This window comes from Struthio camelus, chromosome 28, assembly GCF_040807025.1.
Source record: "Struthio camelus isolate bStrCam1 chromosome 28, bStrCam1.hap1, whole genome shotgun sequence".
Classification (NCBI taxonomy): Eukaryota; Metazoa; Chordata; class Aves; order Struthioniformes; family Struthionidae; genus Struthio; species Struthio camelus.
This window is the reverse complement of record NC_090969.1, coordinates 111,517-130,499: the sequence shown is the minus strand read 5'-3', so window position 1 is coordinate 130,499 and position 18,983 is coordinate 111,517. Positions and strand designations below refer to the sequence as shown.

At 46.4% G+C, this 18,983-nt stretch overlaps 1 protein-coding gene across 20 annotated transcripts in view; it reads right to left on the bottom strand.

The window, feature by feature from the left end:
- The window catches only part of R3HDM2 (R3H domain containing 2), a 67,651-nt gene that overhangs the window by 20,315 nt on the left and 28,353 nt on the right, over positions 1-18,983 (bottom strand). For 14 of the 20 annotated variants that reach the window (XM_068921244.1, XM_068921247.1, XM_009665835.2 and 11 more), the window contains exons 3-10: positions 17,444-17,623; positions 16,496-16,687; positions 15,777-15,889; positions 7,003-7,201; positions 5,178-5,219; positions 3,336-3,422; positions 1,498-1,624; positions 237-315 (exon numbers count right to left, since the gene is read on the bottom strand). In XM_068921244.1, the coding sequence (XP_068777345.1) occupies positions 237-315; positions 1,498-1,624; positions 3,336-3,422; positions 5,178-5,219; positions 7,003-7,201; positions 15,777-15,889; positions 16,496-16,552 (704 nt within the window). In that variant the 5' untranslated portion in view covers positions 16,553-16,687; positions 17,444-17,623. The remainder of the gene's footprint in view (positions 1-236; positions 316-1,497; positions 1,625-3,335; positions 3,423-5,177; positions 5,220-7,002; positions 7,202-15,776; positions 15,890-16,495; positions 16,688-17,443; positions 17,624-18,983) is intronic. The other 6 variants (XM_068921252.1, XM_068921257.1, XM_068921258.1 and 3 more) reach the window with 2 other exon arrangements.

Genomic DNA, 18,983 nt, shown 5'->3' with positions numbered 1-18,983 from the left:
GTGCTTTTTGTTTCTACACTGCCCCAGGTCCTGTAACCTTATCTGAATTCCAAAACATAAAACACACTTTCAGGTACTTTCTGTAGTTGCTTCCCCCTCTGCCCCCAAGATACACGCATACATACACACCCCCCCCCACCACCCATGAGTTCAGAGTCAATCAGAGATGCATCGGTTGCCAGGTTCTCCCTCCTTTCACTCCATTAGCTAGCTGTTTAACTGACTAGGGAACCTACCTTGGATTTTTTTTCAGTGTATTTACTAAAAATTCATGCAAATCTATTCCAGTAGAGTCTGTATATTCCTGGCTGGAATCTGAAACAACAGCAGCAGAACAAATTAACAAAACACTGCAATAGAATAGCTTGAATGAGAAGAGGTGTGTGTCTCACAGCAATGACTCACTTCATGCATGAGGATGATGTCCCTACAGAGCTGCCAGAGGAAATTCAGCCTCATTCTCAGCACTAACCAGTCACAACACAGCGAGAGGAAGAAAGACTCCTCTTGTTACAGAACTGCAGGGGCTGGGTCCTACATCACCTGGGCTCAAGCCCAGTTTCTAGCACAGCCCTGAATGTGACTTCGAGAACCAGTTTCTCAATCTGTAAAATGGGGACTAGACGTATACCATTGCCTGTTGTGGGTAGCAGGAAAATCAGTTATGTACAACACGTTACGTACAAGGCATAATGAGCTCAAGGTCCCATTAGGAGGACCCCAGAAAGAGGGAGAACAGATCAGTATATGGAGAGAAACCTCGCCCCTATGACCTGCTATGGTCAGAGCACATTCTGACCACTCGGAGCACACTCGGGATAGTCCATGTTGCTACAGGAGGCCCCTGCCAGTGCTCCCCCACAATACTTCTGCATAAGCAATTTGTGCATCTTTGATCCTGCAAGTTATATAACTGGAGAGTCCTGTTAGCCCTGTTAGCCCCCCTTGCCCTTTTTAATTTTAGAAGTAATTGCAGCAAAAACAGGAAGTGGAATTGAATCTGCATCAGTGCAGAGTTGCTGCCTGTGCAAGGTTTTTAGCTGCAATTTCCTACCCAGATTAAAGGCACATCTTTTAGCTATCTCTATATCCCAAAAATCACATGTGCAGGATCATACAGCAGAAACTTAGCTTGCCTCCTCCCAACCTCACATCTTACACTTGTCATCTTTCTGCACGTTTTATAAAATCAAATCACAACTGAAACCAGGAGTATCTATGGTGAGTCTTTCTGGTTTTGCACCTGCACATTTCAAAAGCCACCAGATCACTACAAACATGCAGGAAGCCTGCAAGTCTGCTGGGGCATGTGACAATCTAGAGAAATTCCCCCCCTCCTTCCCCATGCTTTACTCTAGAAAGGATGTTATAAAGGTGATGCATTCATGTGCAGCCTTCAGCAGAGATAACCCTTCTGCTTCCAGCAGTTGCACCACTGGCCAAGAGACTCCTAAAGGCAAGTAAGACAGGACCTGCCCTGTTCAGAGGGCATCTGACCTCGAGACAGCATTTTCCTTGGCGCCTTTTCTTTATTCTTGTCTTTTTCTTCTTTTTCAGCCCCATCTTTCATGGATTTTTCCTCTTCCTTGTCAGAGGGACAGCTAACGTGCAACTGAATGATGTCCTGCAACAAAACAAAGTGGGCTGGGTTGAGTGACTTGGACACTCCCTGGAATCACTACCATCACTGGAGACGCTGGCAGCAGAGAAAGGCATCAGGGATTCAGGTCCCAGATCTGAAACATCTCATAACAGGTCCTGTTCTGAGAGTGGACAGAGCAACCTCTCTCCCTACCCTCCTCCCAACAAGAAGCTTTCAGCAGGCTCTGATAGGACTCTCAACAGCATTTACCACTGCCTGAAAACCTGCCATGCCTGGGTCACCTCAGTATCTAAGTCACATGCTTCCCTGTTTGATGCTGATAAAATACTATTAGGCTTTGGATTCAGGAGTGCCCAAGGTGAGTTAGGCACCTGCTCTATTACAATAAGATATAGACTCTACCATCCTCCCTGAAAAGAGAAAGGGCCTGAGGTGCAAACAGAATATACAGCAAAAGCCATGTGTGGTGTGATGAGTGGCCCCTGTGCTGCAAACACAAGGGGCTTTGAGATGCTTTCTTTTATATCCTCTCCTGAATTGCAACTGCCCAGCATGGCCTGTGGATTCATTCTGCTCCATGGGAAGAAATGCTGCACACCAGTAGGATTGTCAAAGGCAGTTCCGGAGGATGTGCTGCTCAAATCCATGTTAAAATTGACTATAAAAACACCAGCTTGTGTGCCAGCTGATCTTCCCCCTCCTTCTACCTGCAGACTAGCACCATTTTACTTTGTTTCCTGGCACTGTTATGTGTGCTTTATGGTTGCTTTTAAAGTCCTCCTAGTGAACATATAGTTCTAATGAGTGAAACCCAAATAGGAGATGAGAGCAGTTTCTGGAGCAGGGAGCTTCAAGATAAGGAAGGCTTAGATGCCAAGTACCCATTTGCTGCAATGCAGAGGTGGGTTGGGCAGCACCCAAAACTGGCACAGGCCAGGTCTGGCCTTGTGAGTGGAAGGCAGTGTAGAGATCTCTGATCTCGCATAATAGACCTAAGCTGTTAAGTCTGCACGGGGCAGTACTATGTCAGCTCAAAAAAGCTGGGCTGTAGCTAGCCACAACCTGATTTGCAGCGAGCCAGCTCAGATCTCTGCATGCTGCACCATTCTCTGTTTCTGGAGCTTAGGTGGGCTGAGCAAGCTCAACTCATCTGCCTCTTGCCCGGGCAGATGAGCTCTTAGCGCTTCACCAACTGCTGCCCACCTTCAAGCTTTGGCTTCTCAGTCACTGCTCACAGTGACCATAGATGGGGATCATCTCTGCAGAGGAGCACACGTCACTTCTTTGTGAGGTGGTTCGCCATATGGTAAGTGCCTGAGTTAAATACGGATGTCTGATGTGCAGCAGCTTGATTAACCTTTGATGTTTTCAGTTACTGCAGCTTGGTCTGTGTGGAGAGGGCTTGCACAGAAACTTCCTTCCCATGGTGAAAACCCCAGAGGCTTTGTGAAAGCAAAGCACCTTTACATTTTTGCGGACACAAGCCTGCACAACTTGAGCAGTTGTGAATGCCCAGTGAATTGATGCAGATGATACCTTGTCAGAGAAGGGCTGTGAATGTACACACGCATAAGCAGTGCTCACAAAGCGCATAACTGCTTCTTTCAAAAGCAGTCTCTTGTGGGAACTTCTTGGCTCTTACAGGTGCAGACCCAGAGAAGGAAACCACCTCTAACAAGAAGTGAATTTTCTGGGCTTTCACATTGCACAGCTTGTCTGACACTAGGCCTACCTGGGACTCCAGCAGCCCATCTACGAAGGGGCTAGACGATTCTTCACATACAGCCAAACTCCTGACCAGTTTAAGCTTTGAATTAGACTGGAGAAAGAAAAAAAAAAAAGTATAGTTAAGACACCTCAGGCAAGATGTGCACACTGAAGTTCATGCTGGCACATTGCAAAGCTACTCACACAGTCAGTCCTAATTAAACTGCTGAAAAGGAGGACTACCAACCCAACTTCTTATAGCAAACAGGAACATATACAGGCTTGGATTCCTACAGCAAACCAGTTATTTTCTTCCTTCAGTCTTTGACTAGGATTTGAACTAACCACACTTCAGGTAAGAAAGCTCAGTCTTAACACATGGACTTTTTGGCCTCTTTAGCCACAGCAATTCCAGCCTCTCCCCAACATACCTGACAAGAGTTAAAGCCATTAACAAATAATATCCCTGAAACCGACTAGTTTTTCTAAGACGTAAAGGAAGGATTGTTACTTTTCTTAATTAAAAGGCTGTCATCCCATTTACCCCTCGCCTGCCTGACCTGACAACTTTGGTTATTTTGGGCAATGTAGTAGTGCTTAGAGAAAATGCTTAAAATAAAACTTGCATTTTCAGGACACTTGGTAAGTTGTCTCACTTGGATGACAAATAGGAAAAATATGTCACCCAGTCACATGAGATCCCAGGCAAGTTCAACAATATGGAGAAAGGCCCAAGGGGCTTGGACACAGTCTGCCCTTTGCCTGGAAAGGCAGGAATTGAATGACAGCCTGCTTGGGTGGTGCATACAGTCCTGGCTTTTAACATCGAACAGAACCCTAGAATATTTAGTCTGAATACCCTGTATTTCAGAAGTGACATGTCTCTTTCATATAGTATTTTTATCAAAAATAAAACCAGAAAGAACCATTGTTATAATTTTAATTGGTCTTCCCTCTCTCTCTCATGCCTCAGTACAGAACCTGTCTTCACTTGGGTTTGAACTTTTGGGAAACTAAAAAAGAAAAGAAAAGAGATCCTCATCCCCCCATCCCAAGTTTTAAAATCAAGCTCTGAACATCCCAGTTGGATCTCATAGTTGACCCTGTTTTGAGTAGGAGGTTGGACTAGATAAATCCTAGCTGGATTAGATGGACTCCTGAATGATTCTATAGAAATCACTCCTATGATTCTATAATTGCCAGCCCTGAAGAATTTATGGCTGCTTTTCATAAAACTAGTCCAGTGCTTATTACCAAATTCAAATTTTGCAGAGAAAAACTGGGGCTAAGGCTAAGATAGGGGAAAAATCACATAATAGCTACACTTCCCTCCCACCCGCCGATTTTGCCTAAAAAGCAATGTTCTAGAGCAGTGGTATCCTGGTGTTGCACTAATATGCATGTGCCTTCATTATGGGAGCAAACGTGGTGTTTCTCTGAAGAAAAGGTGTCTGAGTTGACACTGGATAGTTACATACAACTTTCTGTTTTTTATCTGGATGACATTCTCTTTTTAGGCCACTTGATTGCTAAATTTTCTCAAGGCAGGGAAGAGACTGAAATCTCTCTGGTGTAACAGGCAGGTGCACTACCCCATCCCTTCAATGAAATCTGTGAACTTCATTTCTGGAGTTTCAGACTCTGGGAAGGGGACACGTGGCAGTTAAGAGCAGCAAGCAGTTCCTTCATGGGTAAGTGTGTGTGAAGATGAGCGCTCACGCTCCAGCAGGGTGGAAGGTCACTATCCTGAACTGTCTTGTGCTGCAGGTTGCTTCTGGAGACAGGGGGGATTTGAGAAGACCATGCTAAGGTTGGAAACATGGCTCAGCTCAGAATGGGCAGAAGAAAGGGACAGACAATCTCATACCTTGGCTCTTTTTCTGGCATGTCCATGACTTGAAGTTCGCCTCTGTGGAGAGAGGAAAGAGAAGGTAAGAAGTTTAATCTGAATGTGTATGCTGTAAGTGGCATTGGCTGTCTGAGGCAACACAAAGCTCAGCATTTAAAACGGCTCGGAAGCAAATCTCTACCTGACAGCAATGGAAGCAACTATGCGCAAACAGGAAGACCTGGAGAGCAGTCCTGCCAGCCTCTAGGCAGGCAAAACCTGATAGCTGAGGGGACTTCACATGGATCAGACCCAATTCCTCTGTTCCTGAGAGAATCAGCACAACTGAATGATGACAGGGCATACAGGTGGAGGGAAGTGATGCTCTTCTGAGTAGGAGAACTAGGAGTCTTCTACCACCCTTGGGACAGTGATCCAGGAGAGACTACTCTCTCTGCTCTCGTACTTGACCCTTTCAGAGCCCTGTTTCAAGAGAATATCTTGATGTTTTGCAGTTGTTCAGGCCTCACAACAGAAAGCATCAAGGCAGCCACAGCACTGACCTTTAGGGACAAGACTAGATAAAACTCTGCAATCTGACTTTGGGAGTGACACCCCAATGGCTCCTTTTGGCAAACCAAGGAATGTTTTCCTCTAAAGGTGACTAAGCCAAAGGCCCCCTCCTCTTCCTTATTCCTTGTTTCCAGACACTGTTTTCATCTGACTATTTTAACTTCCCTGAGCTTCTCTTTCCTGTAACCTCTCATGATGTGCAGGAGTGCAGAAATACCCTTGGCCTCACACTCAGTAGTCTGGCCAAGACTCCTCATCAGGATAATACCTTGGCTTTTCTTACTGTGTGCTTTGCTCCTTTTATAGGTGCCACAAACTGCGGACTCCTACCCTTCCTGCAGATCAGCTAGGACTGAGCCTGTACTGTCCTACTGTGGGAGGGGAACCTCCAGAATAGGGGTGAGAAGAGGCAAAAGGAAAATGAAAGCCTAAGACTGGCATAAGGTTAATGGAAGATGCAGGAAAAGAAGGAGCCACATGAGGCAGGAAGGGGGCTCTAATGCACTAGATCTTGTGGGGGACACCCTGCTGCTCTGATTAAGAGAGTTTGAGACATCTGTTATCATTGCCTTCGAGGCACCCTCTCCTTGTTCACTATTACAAAATGACCAAAGTCAGGCTCTTTCTGAGCAACACTGGTGTCTGCTCAGGTAGTGGTTGAACAAACCTGGCACTAGCCACCAACTTTAAACGCAGAAGCACTCGGCAGGTTGTTGACGGTGGGCATTTCTTCGAGTTTAACACTAGGCTGAGAGAACATGTGACAGGAGAGGCAAGCAGCAGGAATGAGACCAAGCACTCTCCAAACGATGCCTTCACAGCCTTTTTTGCCCTTGCCAAAATGAACCCCCAAAACAATAATTTCCTATTTGGGCACTATTAACAACAGCAAAGAAAAGGCCAGGCACCATTCCCCAAACCAAGCTCTCACTGGCATGCCTCCACTTCACATTATGCCATTAAATGTTCTTTAGGCCAAAGAGTGGAATAAGGTGGAAGTTACAGCCATGGGGCTGGAATTTGGTGGCTGAGCACAAGTGCCTCCAGAGGCAAACGAGTCTTATTTTCTCCCTGGCCCAATGAATGTTTAAAGTATTCCATCCAAAGCAGAACAGATTCAGCCAAAGAGAAAGAGAGCAGCCTGTACAGCATGGTCTCCCCTTGGAAGGTGGAGGCATGGGCCGAGGACCCTTTCAGAAGGGATAGAAACCAGACCGTGTTTGCCAGGTAGTAGGAAAGGCCCAAGTCTGCAAGGTGGCGGAAGGGACTACCCACTTATCTGCACGCTTACCTGAGATTCCTGACGCATGTTGATCTCCTCCCCCCCATCCTTCTCCGCCTCCTCCTTGCTTGGTGACCTGGATACAAATTTGGTTTTGTTCACAGATTCTTCAACCACTTTTTTTTCTGACTCTTTCATTATTTCCAGAGCCTCCTGTGTCGTGTTGCTGTTTGACATCTTCAGAGTCCTACAACGTAGCAAAGGGCACCTGCAGGGAGAGGTGACAGAATGGGTAGAAGGGAGTCAGGGGGTGGAGAGAGTTTCCAGTTGGAGCTCTAACTCTTGCACACACGGGCTGTAACTTCCTTGTAATTCATCTCGCGTACAATAACCCCAAACCTAGCACCCTAGTGCAAGCCAACCCACTGATCCCCTTGGATGCAGCCCCTTGCAGCACCTGGCTCAAGGGGGCCTTGCAAAAGTGCCACGATTCTCACTCCCTAGGACTCTGAAGACACTGGCAGGGCTGATAAAAAAGACTGAGGTATACATAAGTCTCTGATGCAGCCACCCTGCCCTTTAACTTCTTTGACGTGTGTGAGAGACAGAGGCTAGTACTAATACTTATAACATGCAAAGGCAGGGAATTCAGTAGGTGAAACAAACTCCAGCAACTGGAGGAGGTGCGCTCTGTTCCAGGACAAACAACAACAAAATCTCCTGCCCTTTCTTCCCAAATCCCAGCCCAGTCCTTCTTGCAATCAGTTCAATCTTCAGTGAGAGAACAGCCTAATAATCAAGAGGTTATTCTGGTGTTTCTAGGGAAATAAAGTGACCCTTAATATCTTGTCTCCAACTACATATGCTTTGATACTTCAGAAAAAGTGCCAAATTACAGAGTAAGAAGAAAAAAAGTCCCTCCTGACAAAGTTGCGTTTCATTGTTTCTTTTTGACTAGCAAGAAAGACACAGTCAGCCCACAAAGCCCCTGACACCACCTGAACTAGAGCAGAACTTAGACAGGGCAACAACACGCACCTCGGTCTGCTGACTGTCCAAAACAGGAGACATGAACATTTCATGCATCCATTCATCAAATTAAGAGTGAACTCCAAACCTATTGCCAAGAACTGAAACTTCAGCTTTCTCAGTTAACTCAGAGTAGGCCTCTTTGAGCTGGGGTGAGGGATAAACCAACTTCTACAGGACTGCAGAGATTCTTGTACTGAGAAACATGTTCACAGGCACAATGACAGTGCAGAGCCTGATGTTCCTCCTGCTGACAGAGGAAGAAGCTGGGTAAAGGCTAGATGAAGGGCAGGCCCTTTGAGATAAGGCCTCCAAAAGGAAAAGGGGAAGCCTAAATTTGAGAGAGACTCAAACAAAAGGCTTGAGCACTGGAAAACACAGCTGATGTTTATCAATTTGTTTTATTAACTGCTTTGGAAGGATATGGCTGAAAAAGAGTCAGATCTCGCAAAGATTTATTGACTCCTGGCTCTGCATGGGAGTGCTAATATGCACCAACTAATTCAACCTCACTCCCCCTTAATTTGTAGGGCTGCTGAACATAAAACATATATTCTAATTTTATTGCAGCTACTGTAACAATTTCTAGTTCCAGTTTCAGAGAGAGAGACAGAGACTCCCTTTGGCTCAGGTACTCTTAGGAGGTTTTGAAACAAACTTGCTAAAGCATTCAGGGCAGATGGGTCCCTGCTGCCAAGGGAGAACACTGCATGCTGGAAGCAGACTTGCACGGCAGGGCTGCAGCTGGAGAAAGCACAGTGCCATGCAACACCAGTGCACTGCATTGGATCAAGGTGAGAGAGAGGAAGGGACAGGACGCTTGCTAAGAAAGGGAGGAAGCTACAGTCACCTTAGCCTTCCTTCATGCCTAATACCTTCTACGCCAGACCTATGATGTGCTTCCCCCCTGCCGTTGCCAGCTCCAAGACTTACTGCTGTTGGTTCAAAGTCACAGCTGGGAGAAAAGGGAAAGGAAGAAGTTACTTAACCCAAGGCCTTGATGAATCAGTAGCACCTTGAGGGTGTGTGGGTGGGACCCCAGTGACCCCTTAAAATTGATGAAAAAAGGGTGCGGGGAAAGCAAAAAAAGCAGACAGGGAAGAAGCTGATGGGGTAGCACAGTCTGGCTCATGCACAGGAACAGGTATGTGACAAGGCAGACATCCAGCTGTAGGAGACAGCGACTGTGGATGCTGTGGCTGGATAAAGGCAAGGGGATATGTCCCATCACCGTCTGAAAACAAGGTATTTCTCACTACAGAGAACTGTTAAGAGATCCCAACCACTGCTCATGTGTGTTGATTCCGGAGCAGAAAGGTTACAAGAAACCCGCTGGTAATTCCACAGCAACATTTCACGGAGCACAGCAGAATGTGGCAAGATGAGGACACTGGAGGAGGGGGTAAGGATCTTTCCCATCTCAGGGGGCAACAGTGAACAAAAATAACTGGGCAAGATCCTCACACCTGCTGCAGTATTGGGCCAGGATCCTTCCGCCCAGCATCATCATGCTGTACCAAGCAGGCTGTCCCCCTGCCTGCTCAGCAGTCAGCCACCTACAACCTTCTCCAGTCAATTTGGCAGCTCCTCGCAGGAAACAGCTGCCCCCAACAGCTTCTTACAGAAAAGGGAGCAGAGAGCAGTCCCCCACTGATGTTAGCCTAGTAAGAGGAACCTGCAAACACCTCTGCCCTCCTGTTGCTAATGATTCCCAAGTACGGATGGGACCCCAAAGGCCAGATCACTTGCGGCGTGGAGGAGAGGGTTAGATAGCCTCTACTGCCCACGTCTGCTATTCTGGTTGCTATCAGTGCAGATTCTTGCACTGTATGGATCACTCACTCCTCTCTACCCCTTCCTCGAGCAATCCCATGGGACACTGTGCAGTACAACAGTTGTTCCCCTTGGTAGGTATCTCCTGGAGCGCACCTGCAAAAAGGAGCTTCCTTCAGGAGTCATTGGGACCTCCATCCCCCAGCTGCAAGGGCCTATTCTTCACCCTCAGCAGGTTGGGAATCCAGCAGATGCCAAGAGGAACTACAAACGCCAGCCCAGGCTTACAGCAAACATGTTGTACAGGGTACGGTGCCCCTGCATGCGGGAACGATGCTCAGCTGTGATGTCTCTGATGGGAACTAGGTCAGCAAAGGCAAAGGGAGCACTTGTCTAACTTACATGCCAACCTCCGTAGCAGGAGGCTGGATCTCACAGGGGGTGAAGCTAGGAAACTCTGCCCCTCTACCCAAGCATTTCCTGCTGCAGGGAAACTGCTCAGCCTCCTTGAATCCACGCTAAGGGCCTGGCCGGTGAATAGGCCAGAGGATACGCAGCAGATCTGGAGAAGGAAAAACTCTCCTGCCAGAAGGAGGCAGCTGAACGACACACATGAAGCTGGCTTTGTTCTTATAAGGGGAAATTTCTGCACTAGAATCAGTGAGTAGGTTTTGTACAACTCATTCTCTTTGCAACAGCCACACTATAACAAGTGTTAGCCCCCATGCCAAGCATCTAACATCAAATTTGAGAAGGGTAAGGGGGTCCTTGCCCATCATACTACAACACAACTTGCGCAGCACAGCAAGGGGAGAGTCATCAGTTATCCTCACCTCATTCACAAAAGAACACACAGACCCACTGAATACACATTTGTGTGCTGCCCCCTCCTGATAAACTTTCCCTCCCTGATGACAGTCCTCCAGAACATTTCCCTTGCACAAAAATTGTAAAGCAGAGATGTGTGCTGCTCGTGCTTCTCAACAGAGATGCCTTCTAGAAGAGGTTTCCTTTCTGTATGAGTGAATCAGCCTTGCTCCTCCTGGACAGGCGTGGGATGCAGCGAGGGGGAGGCAGAGATGATCTGCTGTGACAGACAGTGACTTGCAGAGAAAGTGAAAGTTCAGAGGACTCGGTGGGGGTGTATGGAAGGTGCGGGGTGGCACTGAGCTGCACTTCGCCAGGGAGACGAAAAGATTACGTAGAGATATAACACCAAGGGAAGCCACAAAATCTGGGTCAGAAAAAGAGAACAATGGAGCAAAAGGAGGAGGGGGAGCTGCCATTGATTTTTTGATTTGGGTTTGGAGGCTGGCAGAGCAAACAGGACAGTTAAGGCAGTGACAGTGTGGACGGTTTGTGCATGCTGGCCAAGGGCCAGGTGAAGGGGTGGCCAGGATACATTTATTCCCTCCTCCTCACCCTGAAGGAGAACATTTAATTCCACCTCTGCTGCCTTCTTGCAATGTGCAATCTGCAGCTGCCAAACCATGACAACATAGGCAGTGGCAGGTTCTGGTTAGGCAGGGAGTAAAAGCAAGAGACTTCAGCATTTACTGTTACAATGGATCCTGCAGCAAATCTGGGGAAAGCAGGAAGCCTACTGCTAAATACGCTCTATTCCTGGACTCGTTTCTTAGAGTACAGACACTCTGCTGCGAGCTACATGAGGGTGCAAAGGACACATGGCTGTAGTTGCCTGCATGCACACTCCTGTGTTACAGTAGGACAGAGGTGTCTGAGGCAGCTTGTCCCACAACGTGAAAGTGAAGCTGCTTTCCTTGGGGAAAAGGCACAAGTGTGGTGAGCAGGCCAAGTTTCCTCAGTTTCTGCTCAAGCCTTGACCTCAGGAGTGAGTTTGCATGCTTAAGCCTTTTTGACCAAACTTCACGATTTGCCTCACAGGCAAGAATCTTGACTCACCTCCTCCCGTCTCTTCTCTTGGTTAATAACCAACCCTTATTTTTGCTTTCTGAGACCTCACTCCAAAAAGCATACAATAGGGCAGAGTATAATCTTACCAGACAGACCCATCCCAAGCCATCAACACTGTACTGGGATGTAGTGGGATACAGGATTTCCACAACAGAGAAGGCTGCAGTCCCTCATGGCCAAGAAGAAACCCTGACACAGCCATAGGAAGAGCAGCTTTCTCCAGCCTCAGGCTGGCTATAAGATACAAAGGCAGCATACTTAGAACAGATCCAGTCACGCGCTGAGCAGGCTCAAAGTGCTCTGAGGGCTCAGAAATAAACATCCTGAGGCTGGTGACTCGTTGGCAGGTGCGACAGTCCCCACCACACGGCACCAAGGGCAGCAAGTTGGTTCTGAATACTGAGAGCTTGGCCAGGAAGAGCTGGCCCAGCCCATGGGAGCTTCGCTGCTGCAACCGGCAATTAAAACCAACCGACGACCCAGTTCGTGAGAGGGAAGGGGGAAAGCAATGGCCCTTTTCTAACACCCAAGTGTTTCATTTCACCACTCGGTGTAAGGCTTTAGTATTAGCATCGCATATCACTGAGCAAGTGCCTCCTGCAAGGTTAAATGATGATGCTCTCATGAGCGACTTGCTCATTGGCTTCCAGGTCAACCAATCTGAATCACGGCTCCATGGCAACAGGCTCTATCACTATGAGCAACCAGACTAGTTTGGGGGTGATTTAGCTTCCCCTTCCTTGAGCAGATGCTGCTGCTCGCGTCTGCTGTAGAAAATGGTTTTTCACAGGAAGAAGTGGGGGCGGCAAGATGGAGAAGGTGCTGCAAACTGGAGGCACTAAAGCCTCTTTGGTCCTACTGACTAACACACATGAGGTACCTAAAGTCAGGCTGCGCAGTGCTCCCTCTCTGCACTGAGCGATCTTCAGAAAGGTTTTTGTTTTCTCCTAGAGCACAGCAGCTGGTGAAGCTTTTGCTGAATTTAAATTTACCTAACAGATGCATCAAAAGGCTGTAATAAAAGGCTTTGCTAGTTGGACCACTAAGGCCATGTATCTCCCCAAACATCTCCCTCCCAGGCTCTATCTGGACTCTCAGTCTCCTCTGCAAAATGTAAGCTCCCTGCACCAACTGGGTGGTACCTAGCACCCTGTAGAAAGTCAGAAGCCATACCTTGAAAACACACACGTAAAGAACCTTTCAAACACACTCTCTTTTCCTCCTGTTGGAGAAAATAGCTCCCTATCACAGGTAGCAGCTCTGGCTAGAAGGAGCATCTCATTCAATGAGAAAGCCCTGAAGCTTCTGAACAGTCACAAGCTGCAACTGTCTCAGCCAATGAAGCAACCTCTTCAGGATTTTCTCCATTGCTTTTTTTATCATCAGTGGAAGAGAGAGTTTTAATTTCTCAGTACCTTACAGTTCCTATTAAAAAAGAAACAAAAAAGAGTCCAGATGCATCTGAATGCACAGTGCACAGGCTCCCACTGCTTAGTCATCGCTTTAAATCTTAATCTCCACCCCCACATTACATCAAAGAGGTGAAATTACAATGTAGATGGAAGGTTTTGACTTCAGGTGGAAAGGGGGGAAATAACCTTATCTGAAGAAGGAGGCAGGAAAGGCAGGCAAGGTGGAAAATTAAGTTATCTGCAGAAAATTGGCAGATTTCCAACTTGTCCCAAATAATTCCAAGGTGGGTTGGAAGACATCAGTTAAATTGGCTTCACCCACAGCTGTGGAAAGCCCCCATATCAGGCTCTACTTCATATTTATTAAGCAAAGAGCCTAGCTGTGGTGGCCTTGGTTCTCTGGGGCTCACTTGATGAAGCCCCACAAGAAGTAGACCATCTGTATCCCTCTGTGGCTGAATGCAGGAACTGGAGCTTGGAGAGCAGCTATGATCCTAGCTCTTCATCATCTCTAATACTAGTGCAGGCACAGTCAGCTCTAACTGGAGTAATAGCCAGTAGGGCTGTGTGTTATAGAAACATCTGAATTATCACCACGGCAGCATTTCTTGGTTATGCAGCACGTGGTACGTGGATTTCATTATGTGGAATAATTCAAACAACTAGATAACTTAAGGAAAAAACTGTTATTTTTGTTACCTCCCTCAATCAGTGAAAGCACTGAAACTAGGACAGGTGTCAACTTGCTATTCTTATACTCCAAGAGTGTGACACCAGTGTCAAGACTGATGAAATCATCTTCCTGTGATACACAGGCATCAGATGTGCCAGAACAATAAAGGTGCAGTGGCATCTGAGACAGGAAAGAATCAAAAGATAGAGCAGGTTTTGTCTGTAGACTTAAAAAAGTCAAATTTTATTAACCAGTCATTTCTATCTAGATGTAACTCAATTTCTACACAGAGCACTGCCTTCACAGTTGAGTCCAGCCCCTTGGAAGGCAAGGAGCATGACACACACTGTAGTAACAGGACCTTCCCAATGCTGGTTTGAAAGGAAGCCATATTTCTGGAGGCTCGTTGCACATTTGACAAATGACAACCTCACGGGCAGGCTGCCACCTCCCCAGGGCAGGATCACCTCCCTCAGATTTGTCAATTACCTGCTCTATCTAGGGATCTTAGTTCAGAGTAACACAGCCCCTAGGTAGGCATGGAAGCAGTGAGAACGCAGCAGGGCCTCCCTACGCCAAAGCCTCTGGGATCACGTTATCCAGGGATGGGCAGACATCTACACTGTGCAGCCTGAGAGCTGCTGCTAAAACTACACATCTTTTCCTACGCACAGTGGAGTTGTTTTCACTGAAAATGAGTATTTCAGCAGAAGATAAAACAAAAACAGTTAAATGAAAACACATGAGGCAACAACAGCTGTTGTGAAGAGAGCACCCAGTAGAGGTAATTGCCTGCAATGGAGATGAGTCCCAGAAAGGAAGAGGGCTCCACTACGTGAGGTCTGTTGCTCCAAACGGTTAGATAAAAGCCACTTTAACTCAAGTCATGGTTACTTTTCATTTCGTCATCAACACGAGAACAAGGCACTCATGCTGGATATATGAAGAACAGCACCAGGGGCTAAGACTCAAACTTCATTAGAACTTGTAAGGTGCTTGGGCAGCACATGGAAGGCAGAAGTCTTTTAGGAGAAGAAGAGGAGCTCTTTTTTCCCTGTGAGGGAAGGAAACAGGAGATGCTGTTGAATTGTGCCTGAAACATGAATACGTTCAGCTATCTACCTGTTGCATCAGAGCATTGTGCTGGGGATTCTGCAGTTTTTAATCTGCTGCCTGTTGTGCTGAGATCCAGCCTCCTGTGGAAGATAAACTTAAGGGCCTGAGTAGTCATGGCAGTGCTCTTTGCACTTGTCCCAGGACAGAAAAATTCAAAGCAGAATAATTCATTTCTTCCTCCTCTAGATTCCAAGTGTTCCCACTCAAGACAGGCCTTTGCTTCCTGTGTCAAACTGACACATTGTGGTTTCTGTGCAACTTTAATTGCTGGGTGGCTTTCAGGCCAGGGGTGGCTGCTTTTCAGTAGCAAAGGAGATAACTTCCATACATAACTTAGAGCTTTGGGATCCTTTGGATGGAAAAAAGTATCAAACCAAGGCAGGACTATTATTATTAGTGGGAATTCCAGTATACTCAGCATACCCTGCTAGCTGAAGCATAATACTGGCAACACCTATGCCACATGAACCAACATGAAGGGTAGAAATGACACTTCAATTAAGTAATACAGATTCTGCTCATGTGCCAGGAATTCAACCCATGCCATGCCCAAACCAGATTCGATTAGGTTTTAATAGCTGCTTGGTCATAAGTCATTCACACTAGTTACTTTAGAAGTGCTTTGGGGAGAAAGTCTTCAAAATCCCTTCATTTTTCTTTCCAGAGCTGTTGGAAGGCAGGAAGGGTAGCAAACACATTGAGAAAAAGAGCAAAGACATCACGCAAGTACTCCCTGTATAAAGCTCTTGCCTCCTTTATGTGAGAAAGACCTCTGCTGTTCTCCCACTGAAGTCATTTACACATCATGCAGGGGTTCCCACACACACCCCAAGGGTCACCCAGATCTCTAGTGCCATTGGGCATTCTCGCTTGATGACATCAGTGCACACAACTGCATCACTTACTTCCCCAAAGCAGAGCCAAGATTTAGCAGGTTCATTTCATCCTGCACTGCTGGATTCAGAGAAGGGAGGCTATGGCAGCAACAGCGTAAGTCTATTTGTAGTCCAGCCAGTTTCTGCAAAATGTTCAGTAGGAAATTAAAGACAGCATTAGGACCTTCACCTCCAGTCTGAATTTGTACTTTACAAGCCTACACAAGCAACTCTGTGATAACAACAGCTTTCTCATGCCCACAAGTATCAAATATTACTGCGTGCTTAACTTCATAAAGTGCTATTTTAATCCAAGGCCTTGGTAAAGTACAGTTCTTCTATGAAAACATTTCAGATCACCCAAGTTCCTCCAGGGTCAAGACTAACCATGAAAACATTTTTTTTTTTTAAAGAAATCCTCAATAACAAATAATCCAGATCGCATATTGAAGAGCAGGATAAGCTTTACTGGATGTAAAGGAGAAATGTCTCCATTTCTTCTCAAGCCTGCCATTCTCAAATTCCCTAGCTTGCACCTGCCTGGCTCTACCCAGTCATGCAATTCCAAAGCAGCTGTATTGAGGATGGCATCATCTACTGCACAGTGCAGTCAGCTGTCATCACTGAGTCAGCTGAGGGACTCAGGGGCTTGCAACCAAAAGAAAACAGAAAGAACCTTCCCTTGTCCGCTTGCTACGCATGAAAATTTCTGACTGGGAGTAGTAACAGGAGGAAGAGTTCCCACATGCCTGACAGGTAACTTCAGTGAAGAGTTGACTGATGTGTTCACAGCATCCAGTTTGCATATTCAGTTCCTTTTTATTTCCTCCCAAAGCAGCCTATATGCTACACAAGATCAGAGTTCCCATCTCATTTCTGCTTCGAAAAGTTGATGACACAGGAAGAAAGGAATCATTGGATTGAGGCATGCTTGAGATCTCCTGGGGACAAGAATTCAGTTCAGCACCAAAGCCAGAGGTTGTAAAGATCCCCAGATCCCTCTGAGAGCCTCCCCCTCCCCCCAACTACATTTGCTGCTCAAGTTTTGATGCATGTTTTCTTTTTAAACATCAACAGAAGAAATGGTGTGTGTGGGGGGAGATATCTCATGAAGGTGCATGACAAACTGTTAGAAATCCATTTAAAATAATGGATTTTTAGTGACTGTTATGGCACCCTGCACTGAAATAGCTTTTATGGTCAAACAACCAGACAAGAAAAAAGAGAATGGAGTTCTAACTTGCAGAGTCTGCTCAACACCAACGACAGTGGTACCTGGCCCAGTGTCACCACTGGGACCTCTCAATACTAACACTTCACAGCACAGCTGACTTTCATTTCAAGCCATCTAGTGGCCTAGCTGCAAACAGATTCAGTTGCCAACCCAGTACATGTTCTTTGCTGCTAAACAGCACTTTTGGGCACAAAAATCTCAAAGGATTTGGAACGGGATAGGTAAATTCTGCTTATTCTTATTTTCCAGGAAGTGTAGAGAATTCCTGCTACAGTTATTAGGTACCCACAGCTCTATACCACTTCCAAAAGGCTGACAGGATGGACAGACAGGACAGACAGGACAACAGGAGGAGAAAGAAACCTATTGCACAAACAGCACGAACAACAGGAGGGTTTGCAAAGAGAAGCATTTAAATGATACTGGAGAAAGTGGGTTTAAACAGTCTCAGGATCAGGCTTACGCGCTTCTCTTAGCCTGAAGGTCACAGCAGTGGCAACCATCTTCAGTTTTTCTGCTCTCCCTCTGTTAGTCTAAGGGACTACCATTTATTTGACGATAAAAGTGACGTTGTTCTTTCAAGTTTATTTTGGGGGCTGCAATCAAGCCCAGTGAGAGCCCTCTTATCCTTTGTTTACAAAATCTGGGGGAGGAAAAAAAAATAGCCAATAGTTAAAAAGTGAAAGGATCAGAGGAGCCATCAATATAAACAGTTCTTGAGAAGGAAGAGCTTAAGTTCAGTCCAAAGATAGTGTTATAAATATTTGTGGACAGGTCCTCTGAGGGTCCTTAGGCAGGATGGTGAAAGAAAGATCAGTTTGTCAGAGGGTTCCCTTCTCCATTTCACATTGCTTTTCCTTTCTCCATCACAAGCTATTACTGTATTCATCTGAAGACCAGGGAACTGCTCCAGTGACGTCAGAGCTGTTTCCCAGCAACAATTAATGAGGGTTGTCCACCACAGGGGTTTCCTGAAAAGCTAGCAAGAAATTATCCACCTACTTTCTACAGTGTCAAGATGCAGTAAGACAGCATTGAACCGGAATTTCTGTTAACCCTTCCAAGGTTGAGAAGCAAAATCTTGGCAGGAGTTCCCACTGCTACAAGCCCTAATTCCTTCAGATAATCCTGAGCAGAATTCCCTCCATCTGAACTCATCCATAACAAAATATCACAGCAGACAGGAGACCCACAGATACAGGGGTGGCAACTAGGCTCAGGAAAGAAGCACAAGATTAGAAATAGCTCTGAACCTATTTGCTGGCATGCTTCTTGTGTGCCGTGCCTGGGCCAATCAGAAGCATAAGCACAAACAACATTAAGAAAAGCTGGCTCAGAGAGCAAGGCATTCCCCAGCCCAGTTTGCCACTCCTGAGCTGACCTGGGCTGGCAAAGCACAGATCTTCAAACTTGACTAGATCAGACCCAAAGCCTGCCCTCTCCTGGCACACTTCCTTGGGGAGAAGGGAAAAAGGAGGGTTGCTATCTATAGCATTTCCCCTTCCCGTTTTTAAGGCTGATGCTCCTGCTTATTGCCGTGTTAGCAGAGGATAGTTCTTAACCACTCAACACACTAAAGTAGACAACAGGACACTGTGGCTGTTTTCCAAGCGAGATCCAGAAATTGATTTGATCACTGAATGAAAGGGGAAGTAATGAGAAAAAAATCAGCTCCACATTTGGGCTGCCCGCTGCAGAACTTGGATGTGACAACGAAGGGGGAACCTGAAGAGTAGGTGAAGCGTACATCTTCCCACTTTCTGAAACGGCTTAAGCTTTCCTCAAGATGAACTCAGCCTTCACCTGCTGAAGTGTTCACCATTCATTGCAGCAGATGCTGTTACTGTTTGCAGATCCTCAAGCCACAGGTGATGCTTCCAGTTCTAAATAAGCACTTTAAAGGGATGAAGGGAAAGGAAACAGGTCCAGCACACTTAGATGAAGATCCTGTAGTACTGTAACCAAGTAGTTCATTAAGCCCAGGAAAACCAGTTCCTAGCACT